Below are 15,885 nucleotides of genomic sequence, written 5' to 3'. Positions count from 1 at the left end.
TTTTTTTTTTTTTGATGCTTTCACTCTTATTTAAATGTCTTCCTGTGCCAAAAGAAAGCCCTGTTTTCTCAATAAATCCTCAAATAGGTTTAATGATGTCACAAAATAGTGACAGTACGCCCATAACAATTCACATAATTCAAGAGAGAGTTGGTAATCTTGTATTTGGAATTATGCAGAACTAATGAAGGGATACGAAAGAACATATATTTTGTTTAACTCTGGTGATCAGTGAGAGCAGCCTTCTGTCTTGTAGTACTGTCTATTTGTGGAATAATTTCTTATTTTTATAGTAGTTTCTCATTTTGCCAGAGAAGTTTAAAAAATTAGATTAGCTTGGCAAAGGAACTAGTGATATTTGTGAAGAAAATACAAAAATTTGTTTTTGTTTTTAATTTTGCCTTAGGTGAGACAGGACGTCCAAAGACTGCTTCTTCAACCTCTGTTAAGAGCACTGGCACTACTCCAAGTACACCAAGCACGCCAATGGGCAGTAGTACCCCTGCACCACCATCATCTAACACCTCTCGGCCACCCAGAACTTTGGCATTGAAGACAACAGCTGCTTCGGAGGCAAAGAGGGTTGCACCCATTCTTCGTGCTCCTTCAAAACCCACTGTAGCAGCAGCTCCGAAGCAGCTACGACCAACCAGTGCTCCAGCACCCGACCTAAAAAATGTCAAGTCGAAAATTGGATCCACAGATAATATCAAACACCAACCTGGAGGAGGGAAGGTAAGAGTTTGCCTGTTTTCTTTGGAGATAAACAAACAGTAAGGTTTTGATTCTAGTGTCTGTTAACCCAGTCCAATTAGGGTTACAAGAAAACAAATACTATAAACTTGAAATGAGATGTTGTCTGGTACATTTAAGCTACCTGATAGAACAAAAATTCATCCTTATAACACTCTAATTTCTCATGAATGAAAATGAAAACTTGCATTTCAATAATGTCTTTCACCACCTCAGGATGTCACAAACAGTTAAGTGCAAACACTAGGAAAATTTGATGGCTGCTGCATTTTCTAAATATATAAATAATATCTACACTTTTCACACTTAATTGTAAATATTTGTTACTGTTCATAATTTCCACATAATAAGTTTCTTGTCCTCTTCCCATTATCTTTTTATTTCAATGTGGTGACAAGAATGGTATACAGTACAGGTGTCTCTTAAAATGTGCCTGTAAGCAGCCTGTAAATGTTTAATTTGGCTTCTGGAGACTTGTATACTTCTGGAAAAGGGAAGACAATGATCTTTGTCAACATCTGAAAGAGTAGAACGCCGACATTGGTCTGACCTGAAGGCACAACCCTGTTGTTAATACCTTAGACTGAAAACTGATGAAGGTTATTACTTAAGGTATTGTTCCTCTCCATCCAGACACTGAATTAATGTGCAGCTTTCTTCAGCATGTTCTGTGTCTAATTATAATCTAACTGGACTGAGCAGAGTAATGCAACTTGTCATGGCGCTATCCTGACAAACATTTTGGCCAAGTTTATGAGGCATATTCATTTATTTTAGAGTTTTAAATTTCTTTGAGGCCCCCAAACTTAAGGGTTAACAAAATTAAAGCCCATAGCTGTATAAAGAATAATGGTAGCATGGATACAAAAAACAGCAAAAAAGAGAGTAATATTAAAGTTGCTATTCTGACTAAAGGGTAGTTACATTCAGTGTTCCCAGGGTTAGTTATGAGGTCTATTTCTCTTTTTGATAGATCGTACGTCTTCAGGGCATCTTTTCAAAGTTTGCACATGATAGGCATGTGCTAAAGTGAATATTGATTCATTAGGGGATGAGACTGGGGAGTTAATAGTGCAGAAGACAGAAATGGCAAAGACACTAAATCAGTGTTTTGCCTTCATTTTCATGATGGAAGATGCAAGTACCTTCCCAATGGTAATAGGTAATGCAGAGATTATAAAAAAGAACGAACTTAGAACAATCATCATTATGTTGTGGAAAAAGTATTGAGAGAGCTAAAAGGATTGAAAGAAAACATGCTCCTAGGCCCTGATGGCCTACATCCGTGGGTCTTGAAGGAGGTGGCACCAGAGATAGTGGTTACAGTATTCCAAAATTTCCTGAATACAGAAAAGGTTCCAATGGATTGGAAAAATGCTAATATAACACCTTTATTCAAAAAGGAGGCAGGCAGAAAGTAGAAAACTATAGACCAATTATTTTAATGGCTATCGTTGGAAAATCATTAGAGTCTATTATTGAGTCATAGTCATGGAAGACTACAGCACAGAAAAAGGCCCTTTGGCTCGTTGAATCTGCACCAATCAAAAACAAGTCCCTGACTATTTTAAAGATAGTCGGAACTGCAAATGCAATTTTCTGAAAAAGGGTCTAGGCCCGAAATGTCAGCTTTCCTGCTCCTCTGATGCTGCTTGGCCTGCTGTGTTCATCCAGCTCTACACCTTGTTATCCCTGACTATTTTAATACCATTTTCCAGCACTTGGCCCATAGCCAAGTATGCCTTGGCATCACAAATGTATGTCTAAATCCTTCTTAAATGTTGTGAAGGCTTCTGCATCTACCAGCCTTACAAACAGTAAGTTCCAGATTCCCACCACCCTCTGGGTGAAAAACATTTTTCCTCTCAACCCTTCTGCCTCTAACTTTAAAACTATGCTCCTTGGCCATCGATTCCTCCATCAAGGGGAAAGCTTCTTCCCATCTACCCTGTCTATTCTCCTCATAATCTCATGTATCTCAATCATGTCTGCCTTCAGCCTCCTCTGCTTCTCGGAGAGCAACCCCAATCCAATTATCCAAAAATTAAGAAAGAAGTAACAGGATGTTTGGAATGTTGAATCACAGTTGGTGTGTTTTTATGAAGAGGTAGGTTGTGTTTGACTAATTTACTAGCGTTCTTCAAAGATATAACCAGCAAACTGAATAACGGGAATCCTGTAGATATAGCGGATCTGGACTTCCTAAAAGCATTTGATAAGGAGCCGCATAAAAGGTTACTACCCCAGAAAAGATCACATGGAGTTAGGGGTAATTTATTGGAAAGAGGAATAGCTCACCAACAGAGAGCAGAGAGTCAGGCTAAATGGGTCTTTCTGTGGCCGGCAAGATATAATTAGTGGAGTACCACAGGATTCAGTCCTTAGACCTCAACTATTTACAATCTATAGATGACATTAAAGAATAGGAAAGACAGTTACAATAAAGAAAGAACAAATTTGCAAATGGATGTGGATAGTTTAGATGAATGGGCCAAAATTTGGCAGATGCAGTTTGAGGGTAAGAAGGCTGATATTACTGGTCGGAAGGATATAACGTATTTTCTAAATGGGGAGAAACTTCAGAGTGCTTTGGCGCGCAGGAATCTGGGTGTCCTCGTGCATGAGTTGCAGGATAAGGGATGGCAGCTTTTAAATGGAGATAAGGAGAATTTACTTCTCAAGGGTAATGAGTCTGTGGAATTTATTAACTCATGGGTGTTAGGACATGGAGTAAATTTTGAGAAGGAGATAGAATTTTAAACAGTAATAGGTTGAACAGTTATAAGGGAAGTGGGTAGAAAAACGCAGTTGAGGCTAGGATTAAATCAACTATGATCATATTAAATGGCGGGGCAGGCTCAAAGAATGGAATTGTCTACTCCTGTTCCTTGTTCTTGTGATCTAATGTAATCCTAGAAATACAGTTAGGAATGAGGAGTGGAGTAAAACTCTTCAGGAAAACATAGATGGATGAAACATAAGATCCAGGCGGGTCTTGATAGAATGGATGCTGAGAGGATGTTTCCCCCTGTGGGGAGCCTAGAACTAATTTACAAACAAGGTGTCTCTAATACTGATTGAAGATGATGTAGCAACAGAGAGATGTAAAAGTGTACATAAATATTTGAAGGCCTTAAGCTAAGCTGAGAAGTGACTTTTTTAAAATATGGTATGGTTGCCTTATTGATCCAGGAATGGAATACTAAAGCAAGGTTACACAAAATTCTTATGAAACATTGGTTAGCTCTGAGAGTATTGTATTCCATTCTGGACATGACACTTCAGGAACTTGCCAGGGCATTAAGGAAGGTGTGGTATTATTATTAGAATGAGAGATTTCAGTAATGTGGAAAGACTGGAGAAGGTGGTGTTCTAGGAGCACAGTTTAGAAGAAGTTTGATAGAGGTTTTCAAAAGCATGAACAATTTTAGTAACGTAACCGAGAAGTGCCCCAACAGGTAGTAAGTAGCAGACACCAATACAAGGGCATTACGATAAAAGGGAATTGCAGGAGAAACAGACACAATGGGAGGATACGTTTATTATGTAGTAAGTTGCTGTGAGCTGTAATGAATGTCAGAAGATGTGTTAGAAACAGGTTTATTTGTGCATTCAAGAGAGGATTAGATAGATGTTTAAATAGAAAATGTTTACAGTGGATTAATTAGATTGCTGCACCAAAGAGGTGACACAAGACAAGCCCTTCCGTGGTGTATTAGTCTATGATTCTCTAACACTTGAATATTCAGCTGCTGTTTTTGGGACACCTCTGCAGCTGTTCCTCAGAGTAGTGTACTAGGCTCAAGCATCTTCACCTGTTTCATCATTTGCCTTTCCTCCATCTTAAGATTAGAAGTGGGGATGTTTGTTGGTTATTGCACCATTTTCACCATTTATGATACGTTAGATACTGAAGCTATCCACATCCAAATGTAGCAAGATCTGGACAGTATCCAGACTTTGAACTAACAAGTGGCAAGTAAGGCTAATGCCACAAAAGTGCAACATACAGGCCATCTCTGACTACTGTCCGTTGATATTCAGTGGCACTACCATCACTGACACCCTGCCATTGCTATCCTAGGAGTTATCATTGACCTAAAACTAAACCAGACCAGCCGTACTTTGGCTACAAGAACAGGTCATAGGTTTGACACCCTACAATGAGTAATTCCTCTCCTGACACTCTAAATCCTGACACAAAGTTCAAGACACAAGTCAGGAATGTGATGGAATACTCTCCACTTGTCTGAATAGACATAGCTCTAACAATGCTCAAGAATCTTGACACCATCCAAGACACAGTAGTCCACTTAATTGGCATTGCATCCACAAACAGCAGATAAGAGGACAACTGCGAGAAAGGGGCAGTCACCGCAGGATTGAGGATGTCGTACTTAAATGTCTGCGGTGTAGGAAATATGGTAAATGAGTTTATAATGCAGATTGAAATTGGCGGGTACGATATTGTGGGAATCGTAGAAATGTGGCTGAAAGGGGATCAGGTCTGGGAACTAAATATCCAAGGAAATGTATCATATCGAAAGGACAGGCAGATGGGCAGAGGGTTGAGGTTGGCCTATTAGTAAGAAATTAAATTAAATTGATATCAAGAAGCAATATAGGGTCAGAATGCAGAGAATCTTTATGGGTAGAGTTGAGGATTCATAAAGGAAAAAAGATCCTGATGGGAATTATGTACAGGCCCTCTACCAGTAGTCGGGATATGGGCAGAAAATACATTAGGAGATAGAAAAGGCACAATTACTGTTATCATGATGGACTTCAGTATTCAGGTGGACTTGGAAAATCAGGTTGGTAGCTGATCTCAAGAAAAGGAATTTGTGGAATGTCTATACGATGTTATACTGAGGTTGTGAGAGGTTCTGGTCAGACAGCATTTGGAATATTGTGAGCTGTTATGGGCCCTGTATCTAAGGCAGGATGTTCTTGGAGTGGGTGCAGAGGAGGTTTACAAGAATGATCCTCGGAATGAAGGGCTTGTCACATGAGAAGCAGTTGAGGACTCTGGATCTGTACTAAGTGGAGTTTAGAGGGATGAGGGGGATCTTACTTAGAGAATGCTGAGAGGCCTGGATAGAGTGGACGTGGAAAAGATGTTTCCACTAGTAGGAGATTAGGACCCGAGGGCAATGCTTCAGAGTGAAGGGACGTTCCTTTAAAACTGAGATGAATAGGAATGTCTTCAGCGAGAGGTTAGTTAATCTCATTGACACAGAGGGTTATGGAGGCCATGTCAGGAGAGGCAGGAGAAAGGGATTGAGAAATGTATCAGTCATAATTGTCAGGCAGAGCAGACTCAATGGGCCAAATGGTTTAATTCTGGTTCTGTATCTTATGGTCTTTTCCACACACCCTTTCACTCCCTGCTGATTTAAAATTGGACAGTCTTAGCCTTGAGTATGCTTAATGACTCCACCTCAATGGCCCTCTATGATAAATACAAATAAATGCAAAGATTCGCAGTCTTCTCAGAAGAAATCTGTCCTCATGTGTATCTTCATGTGCGATCCCTCGCTCTGAGATTACGCTGTGGTCCTAGACACTCCCACAAGGGCAAACAACCTCCCCGCATCTCCCCTGTCGAGTCCCATGAGAATCTTGCATGTTTCAGAAAGGTTGTCTGTCATTTGTTTATATTCCAATGAGTGCATGCCCAAGCTAGTACTCCTCTCCTCATAAAACAGTCTCTTACCTAGTTTCAGCGTAGTGAGCCTTCTCATGATGGCCTCTGGTGCCAATATATCTTCCCTTAGATGAGAGGCCCAAAATTGTTCCGATTTACTGCCATGATCTGACTAGTGTCTTGTATAGTTTCAGCAAATCCTCTTTTCTTTTATACTCAAGTCCCTTTGAACTATCTAGGGATAGGCAATAAATATTGGTCCAGCCAGTAACACCCACATCCTCTGAATAAATTTACAAAAAATTTTAGAGCTGACCGTCAGCTGCTTTTGTGCTAATTTCTCCCCTTCTTGAGAAATTCATATATTCTGATATATAGGACTTTTGTTGTTAAGTGCTATATAATACATTACCTAAGAAGAAGTTGTCATATGTGGACATCTGAGCAGGATATTTGATTTTAGATATTGTAGATGAGCTCAATCCACTTTTTGTTTGATATCTGTGCTCTGCATTTTCCAGCTGGATGCAATGGATAGAAAACGGCATTGGGAATTTTCCTAGTACCCTGAAACCAATTACATCAACTTTTGCTTTCCTAGTGAATATTAGCTTGGTTACCTGTTTTCTGTTTATAATTGGTTATTGCAAAGCTAAGCAGTACTCTTATCTTCTAAGTGATGAATAAGTAAAATTACATGCAATGTAAATGTGTAATCTGTTGATAACTCTGCCCAATATTATGGTCTGGTGATTGCTTGAATGCATGTGCTTCTTGAATTCTCTTTGCATTGACTAAATAACAGTTGGATTTTAGGATGGCTAAAGAAAATGTTTTCTTCCAATTCAAATTGTTTGACATCTGAAGATGTTGTTGAAGAAAGTTGAGCAGTGGAATGAGGGTGTGGTATACATTTAATTTAGAGTGCTCCATTTTTAAGTTCAAGCAAGAGGAAAATTTATTTTTTTTAGAAAGGATAATCTTTACCTTAAATTGAGATGTACCATTTTGGGTTAGTTCCTTATTTATAATCCTGGTTCTGTTTTGCTTCTATTGAGAAAATGTGTTTTGGAACATCAGTGAATAAACAACTTTTGGAATCAAGTCAAACCGTAAGGAAATGAAATGTTGTACAACATTCTGTAAAACATTGTCCTATTGTGCCATGATGTGAATTTTTTTTTTAACGTTAATTGTGCCCTTTGGGATAATTATTCAATTCCATTTCATTCTAGGGCATTTTTCTTCATTACATCTGTCTGTGTGCTTGTTTTTTTTCCTCCATCCCTTTTATTGTCCATTTAGGCTAAACCAATAGAGAAAAGACCCGAACCGGTAAGATTGAGCCGAAAAGCTGAATCCAGCACTGTGACTCGAGTTACTAAAACCACAAGCATGAAAGATAGCCAAAAACAAACCAATGGCAAAGTGAGTGAATGAAAACATCAGTTTTGACTTTGCATTCATTTCTAAGTTCAATATATGTCTCTGCATTTCAGTATGATTTTCCATCATGATCCCTGTGAACATAAATGAAGATTGTTCATAACATGGAATGGTGCAGTGGAATACTTCACTCTTAGGGAATTTGGTTCAAGCAAAGTGAACACTGATATAATAATCTGAACAACAACAAGAATTTGCATTTATATAGCACTGTTAATATAGAAAATATTCTGGCTCTAACTTCCTTCTCACTTCCTCCTTCCATTCATTCTCGCTTCATCTGCACATTTTTGCTCCAACTTTCTACCCCTCCCCTTTTTCTTTTCTTGCCTCTTTCATACTTTCTCAATCATTCTGCCAAGTTCCACCTTCACTGCCCCTTAGTTCCCTTCTCCTGTTCCTCTGTTATTCTCTGCGTCTTCTGCTTCTCATTTCAACCCCCTCCCATTCTGCTATATTATTCTCTCCCCTCACTTTCTGTCTTTTACTGCTTTCCTCTTCTTCCCACCTTTTGTGTTCTCTGTCCCCCTTTATTTCTGGCGCAGACATGATGGACCGAATAGCATCCATCTGCAATGTAACAATTCTGTGATTCTTCTTAACCCTGACCCCTGACCCCTGACCCCTGCTTCCTGCCTCCGTCTTTGTCTCCTTTACCTCCCTCTTGATTGTGAAGTTGGAGTTGTAAGGAAAAAAATACATCTCTTACTAAGAGAGGATATGCTGGTAGAATCAAAAACATAATCCTGTTGAAGATAAGAAACAGTAAAGGAGCTGTTATGCTACTTGGCATATTTTGGTGTATTTTCAATACCTAAATAGTGAGAAGGACAAAGAAGCAAATAAATTACTGAGGGTGTCAAACTCTCTGGAAGGCAAGTTGTGCTTTTCTTGGAGTAATCACAAAAGTTGAAGATTTTATATAAAGTATGCATAATTTTGACAGAAAGCAGAGGCCATGTTTCTGTATGGAACAAGAATTTCTCTTTATTACAAATAAGTAGACACTAGTCATAGGTAAGCTATTCTGAACCTAAAGCATTTAACTCTACCAATTAAAACTCCAGTAAACTACATATAAACTACACGTATATGCAGGCAGACACAGACACAGACACATGCAGACAGACAAAAAAACACACAACATGGGTGTTATAGATGGAGGAAAAGACAAAGAAGGTGGTTCAGTGATCCCTAATCATTGTTTCTTGGTATAATTCTTGTACTGCTCAGGACACTGATTTTTTTTTTTCCTTCTCCAGATGCTTGCATTCGTTTACAGGAGGCACAGGGTAACTCGCTCACACTAAGGGTCTGACTTACTAGTTAAAAGTCAGACCTTGCAGCAATTGCTGAAGAAATATATACAACTAGTTTTCATCATGTTAGTGTGTTTTTCCCTGTGGAGAATAGAGACAGCTCCTGAGTTTGCAGAGATCTGATGGCTTTCTTCTGTCTTGTTCACGCCCCAAGCTGTTCAGCTATCTGGAAGCTAATCACATAGTTAGTGGACAGAAAGTCTTTATCATTGATAACTGGTCACTAGTTCACAGACCAATCAGCTACTTGTTGCCAGCTGAATCTCCATTTGTACATTTCCCTCCCCTCCAGTTCATTTGTAAATCTTCTAGCACTGTGTGTATCAACAGTTGTGTAAACAAGCAGCTTGCTTGCTTTCAAAAATTGCACCAACCCGTCAACAGCCTTTTGTGTTTTTAAAACCGTTCTTTTTCCATTTCAGTCCACAATCAAAAATACAGGGAAAAAAAAGCTAGTTTTATGTCTTCACCCTTCAAAAGGTGAAACGGTTTTTAAAAATACATTTATGTTTTTGATATGCATTGATGATTTGGTTTTGGTATGGGGCACTGTTTCAACATGTGCAGTTGATATGAAACTTGAAATTGTGGTCAAGTGAGGAAAATAATAATTTCAAGAATACAGGGTTGGTGGTTTTGGTCAGGTATTTGTCAGATAAAGTTCAAAGCAGAAAAGTATAATATGTTTTGGGATGAAGAATCAAAAATACAGGCTGAGCAGTATAATTTTGAAGTGGATGATGAAAGGTTCTTGAAATATTTGTGCACAAATCTTTTAAAGGTTAACAAAGCAGCTAAAAATGTCCAACAGGTGTTGGACTTCTAAACAGAGTCATTGCGTGCAAGTGCAGGGAAGTTGTGATAAATTTATATGAAAGTAATAAATCAGCCTCAGTTAGAGTATCAATGTATATCCAAGTCTGAGCATCATACTTAGGAAAAACATGAAGGAATTGGAGAGGATATAGAAGAGGATATACTGGTATGTTTCCATGTATGAGAATTAATTATCCAGGATGTACAAGAGAAGCTCTCCCTAGAGCAGAGGAGGATAAGTGACTATTTGATAGGGGCATTTAAAATTATGGAGCTTAGATACAGCAAATAAAGAAAAACTATTTCTGTAGCCAAAAAGCAGTTCTAAGGTGATTTGAGGAAAGACATTTTTATGCAATGAGTGGTTAGGACTTGAAATGTATATTCAGATAAGATAGTGGACATAGATGCTGTAATAGCATTCAAAGGAGAATTGAGTAAGTACTTGGAGCAATAAAATATAGTAGAGGAATATGGACAAAGAGTAAAGGAGTGGTAAAGTTGAATTGTTGTTTTGAAAGAACCTTAGCAGAGTTGATGTGCTTATCCTGTCCATTGATCTGTGGGATGAGAACTAGCCTGTTCAGTCCCATGAAGACCCAAGACACAAATCCTCAACCCCGAGAACTCTGGGAAGATGTCAACCTTAAAGAAACAGATGATGTTGGCAACAGTTCTACAATTCCTTCCTTTCCCAAATCTGTGACAGTTGCACCAAGTAAACTATGACACCGAGCAGAGAGTGTGCACGCCTGTAATTGCGGAGCTAGCAAGGATGCATTCATTCTTTATCCAATAGATGCCATAAATTGGGGTGCTGAGATCACAGTCAGTGGAGGCTGAAATCTGCTGAGCGATCTTGCTTTGTTGCCAGTAGATGCAGTTCAAACCTTGCTATAAGGCAAAAGGAAATAAAATCCTTAGGTTTAAAATAAAATGCTATTTGGACTTTAATTATGCTGTTTGTTGCTAATCCTTTTTAAAGTAGTGCAGTTAATGCTTAATATTAGGGTTACAAGGAGTAGGACGTGTTTGTGTTGCAGTGAATCTCAGATTAAATTTTGAAGATGACAGACCTGTCTCTCCTGTTTACTCTCATTCACCTGATTTAACATGACAACGTCTATGGGGGCAGGAGGAGAAAGAGAAGTTGTCAGATGGTGCCTTAGCAGCAATGTAATAATAATTCAGACAGAAGCTAAGTTAGTTATGGAATCTGCTACTGTTGTAATGGAAATAAGGCATAGTTCCACATATAAAATTATATGCCACACTGTAGACTCCAATTTAAATGACAGTGCAGTTGAATGAGACTATAATTAATATTTGTCGCAGATGAACTATTTTTAAGATGGAGGTGGGGGAGAAAAGAGCAGAAGGATATGGAAACTTTGTAGGAAAACATCAGTATTTGTGGGAACTGAAGTCAGAATGGGTACTCTGAGTGAGTTGTGGGTGTAGAATGTCTTGATCAGAAAGTTGAGGATGTTAGGCCTTGAGAAATGTGAGTTAAGGCATCTCTTCAAGCGTGATCATGGCAACCTGTTGGGAATTGTGTATCGATATTAATGTTCGGATAGCTTGTTGAACTTATCTGGCCTCCTAGCTAGTGAATCTTTTATTCTTTTGTGGGATATGGGTGTTGCTGGCTAGGCTCCCATTTATTGTTAATTCCTAATGGCTCCCAAGAAAATGGAAGTGAGCTGCTCTCTTAGACCACCGCAATCCATGGGGCGTAAGGAAACCCACATTCTTTTGGAAGGGGATTCCAGGAATTTTGCATCAGTGATGGTGAAGGAATGACAGTGTAATCTAAAGTCAGAATAATGTGTGGATTGGTGTAGAACCAGCAGGTCGTGGGGTACCCATGCATTTGCTTCCCTTGTCCTTGGAAGATCCTGTTAAGTGAATTTAAATGAGTTACTGTAGTGCATCCTGTAGATGGTACACACTGCTACCACTGTGTTGGTGGTGCAGGGAGGGAATGTGGTGATGGATGCCACTCAAGCAGGTTGCTTTGTCCTAGATAATATTGAGCTGCTTGAACTGTGGTGGATCTGCACCTATCTAGGCAAATAGAGGGTTTTCCATTGCGGTTCTGATTTGTGCTTTGTTGATGGTATACAAATGGGGATGGAGATGGTTGACCACCAACAGCTGCAACCAACTGCCTTCATGTTACTTATAACTCCAGCTAGTGGAGAGTTGTCCCCCAGTTCTTGTGACTCCAGTTTTGTTAGTGCTCCTTGTTACCATTTTTGGTCAACTGCTGCCTCGATGTCAAGGACAGTCCCTTTCACTCCACCTTTGGCATTCTCATATTTGATCCATGTTTGAAAAAAGGCTGCAGTGAGGTCAGGAGCTGAGTGGCCCTGCTAGAACTTAAACTGAGAATCAGTGAGGAGGTTATTGCTAAGCAAGTGCTGTTTGATAGCAGTGTTGATGACACCTAGCTGCTGTGTCTGGTGCACTTCATGAACTGGAGATGGCCTCCACTGAAGCAGACATAGATTTAACTACTTAAGGATTAGGCAGTTCCTATGTGGAGTGTCCTCATACCCTGAGGTGGTTAACAATGTTATTGACTAACTGGCATCACCCGATAAGTGCTTGGACACACTGAACCACTTCACCATGCTTACAGGGCAGAACTATAACCTCCAAGAACCCATTGCTGGAAAGTCATGGGCATTGGATTTGCAGTAAGTAGCGCATTTAACCAAACTGTGTGTCAAAAGTCAACAGCAATTCTGTAAAGTAAATGTACCTTCAGTTCACTATTTCACTCTCTTTTTCCATAACCTCTAAATCCGAGTAGAACAACAAACAACAATGGATTTGTTTTCTTAAGACCGTGCCGGGATTATGCTACTTGCAGCATTTTCTGCTATTGTGAAATAAACTGCACTTAATGCTCTGAAATGATGGATCACAAGAACGTGATTTTTGACGATCAGGAAAACATTGACCGTGTTCTGTTTTCAAAGAGCACTCTCATCTACTTTTTGGCATAACTCCTCAATTGCTTTGTCTTGAAAATTATTCCACTTGCTTGTGAGTCTATTGTTCAGATCATGTCCCTTCTCAATTCAGTGTCAGCTGCAGCTCAGTGGGAGGCACTCTTGCCTGTGAGTCAGAGTTCTATGTTCAAATTCCAGACTTGAGTACAAAATTCTAGGCAAGCAATCTAGTGTTATAGGTGCTGCACTATTGGGTGCTGTCTTTGGGATAAGATGATGAATTGGGTCCCTGACTACTTTCTCAACTGGAAGTAAAAGATTTCATGGCACTATTTTGAAGAAAAGCAGGCAAGTTATTCTTGGTGACCTGCCCGATATTTATCCCTCAATCAACATTACCAAGAACCAAATTATCAGGTGATTTCCACATTGCTGTTTGTGGGTGTTTGATGTTTTGGAAATTGACAGTTGCATTTTCAACATTACAACAGTGACTATGCTTTGCTGTGTTTTGTGGTATCTTGAGTTTGTAGAATATGCTATAGTAACCACAAGCATTCTAAATTTTTAAACTGATACCTGGTAATTTTGAAAGTTTCTTGTTCAGATGATTCCATTGGGTGAATTCTGTAAACAAGTCTCCTGCCTCATTTAGAACTTTGGAATTGATCCATCAGTAGTTTTCCTAAAATAATTCTATTTCAGCCCTCAATTCTTCCAGTTTCTTTATTGAATAGAAAACCAGATTTGAAACATAGGCTGGTTTTGGGTTCTAGCTAGAAGCAATTGCACCCAACAGAGCAGACTGAGACAAACGTGGACCTAACCTATAGCTGTAACACAAACATGATTATAATGAACAAAAAAAAGGGCATATACTGGAAATATACTGACCCGAAAGACACAGCCAAAGACCTCTTACCCCTCTTGGATGCCAAGTGATGAGTAGTATCACTTGAAGATTGAATTTGTTCCTCTTGGATCCTGCCTGGCTTGCTGTCCATCGTCAAAGTCATTTGCATTTGTATAATGGCTTATTACATCAATCAGCAATGTGGTGTCGCACTTAAAAGTAAATTCCAATGGAAATAGGAATTACTAGGTGAGCAAAAATCAAGGAATCACTGAAACAACTGCATAGCAATATCACTGAGTTTCATCCCACCATCAGACTTACCATGGACTACCCTTTAGAATCAGTCTCATTCTTGGATATATGCATCTCCATCAGGGACAGACACCTCAGTACCTCACTCTACCGCAAGCCCAGGGATAACCTCACGATGCTGCACTTCTCTCACTTCCACCCTAAACATATTAAAACAGCCATCCCCTACGGGACAAGCCTTACGCATACACAGGATTTGTTCGGATGAGGAGGAACGAGATGGATACCTGAAGGTGTTAAAGGGCACCCTCTTAGGAACAAGATGCGATGCTCAACTCGTCAACTGCCAGTTCCAACGTGCGACAGTGAAAAACCATAATGACCTTCTCAGAAGACAGACACAAGATACGTCTGATAGGGTACCCTTCGTCGTCCAATACTTCCGGGGAGCAGAGAAACTATGCCATGTTCTTCGCAGCCATCAACACACTTATCAATGACGATGAGCACCTTGCCAAGATCTTCCCAACGCCTCCACCTGTTGCCTTCAAACAACCGCCAAACCTTAAACAGACCATTGCTCGCAGCAAACTATCCAGCCTTCAGGACAACATTGACCACAACACCACACAACCCTGTCATGGAAATTTCTGCAAGATCTTCAACATGGACACCACAATCACATGTGGGAACACCACCCACCACGTGCATGGCAAATACTCATATGACTCTGCCAACATTGTCTATCTCATATGCTGCAGGTAAGGATGCCCGAGGCGTAGTATATTGGCAAAACCATGCAGACGTATGACAACAGATGAATTGTATACTGTGCAACAGTCGCCGGACAGGGATGTTCCCTCCCAGTGGGGCAACACTTCAGCAGTCAAGGACATGCAGCCTCAGATCTTCAGGTAAATGTCCTCCAAGGCGGACTTTGGGAAGCACAACAACGCAAAGTCACTGAGCAGCGGCTGATAGCCAAGTTTAGTACCCATGAGGATGGCCTCAACTGGGATCTTGGGTTCATGTTGCACTACAGGTGACCCCAGCACACTATACAATCTTACACCTACATTGTCGCTCACACTGTTGCACAGTTCCTCTTTCATATACACAGACACTGTGTCACATAGATTCTCTCTCTTTCTCTCACACGCACAATCGCACAGATTCTCTCTCCTACTTGCATGCGTTACCTTGCTCTCCGTCACAAGCACATGCACGCGCGCACTGTTTCTCTCTCTGGTTTGTTTAGTACATCCTCATCAGTGGTGTGATCCTTTGATCTTTTACTTATAAATTCTGCATCTGGTGCTACCTCTTTCACTAAAACCTGAAGTAGGAGTTAGGCTCCGAAAGCTCATGTTTTCAAATGAACCTGTTGGTCTGTAACCTGGTGTGTGATTTCTGATCTTGTCCACCCCAGTCCAACACCGGCATGACCACATCTAGTTTAGTAGGTCGATGGCAGAATGTAGTTGTATGATACAATAATGATAGAGTTGTTGCCCTTTGTATCAATTCATCTATTGCAGACTCCTAAGTTAAGAGAAAAATATCCTAGTGTAGGAAGGTTTCATAATCATGTCAAAGTCATCTATTCTTCCTATATATCCTACATTTGCCATTATTGTTTTTCTAAATCACTCATACTATATGTGAGAAATTTAGAGACTTGCTGTCTAGGCAAATTTCAAGCAGAATGTCCTAATTTAATGATATTGGTTGAAGGTTTTCGTCATGGCATCTTTAAAATCCTTGGATTCTTATGGATAATATATAAACAACACACACACACACACACACACACACACACACACACACACACACACA

At 39.8% G+C, this 15,885-nt stretch overlaps 1 protein-coding gene across 1 annotated transcript in view; it reads left to right on the top strand.

The window, feature by feature from the left end:
- LOC109927288 (microtubule-associated protein 4-like) overlaps positions 1–15,885 on the top strand; it is a 126,334-nt gene that overhangs the window by 97,804 nt on the left and 12,645 nt on the right. The window contains exons 9-10 of the mRNA XM_048596159.1: positions 407–735; positions 7,706–7,828. Coding sequence (XP_048452116.1) covers positions 407–735; positions 7,706–7,828 — 452 coding nt within the window. The remainder of the gene's footprint in view (positions 1–406; positions 736–7,705; positions 7,829–15,885) is intronic.

This window comes from Rhincodon typus, chromosome 4, assembly GCF_021869965.1.
Source record: "Rhincodon typus isolate 14 chromosome 4, sRhiTyp1.1, whole genome shotgun sequence".
NCBI classification, from domain to species: Eukaryota; Metazoa; Chordata; class Chondrichthyes; order Orectolobiformes; family Rhincodontidae; genus Rhincodon; species Rhincodon typus.
Note: the sequence above shows the minus strand (reverse complement) of the source record. Positions and strands in the feature narration are given on the sequence as shown.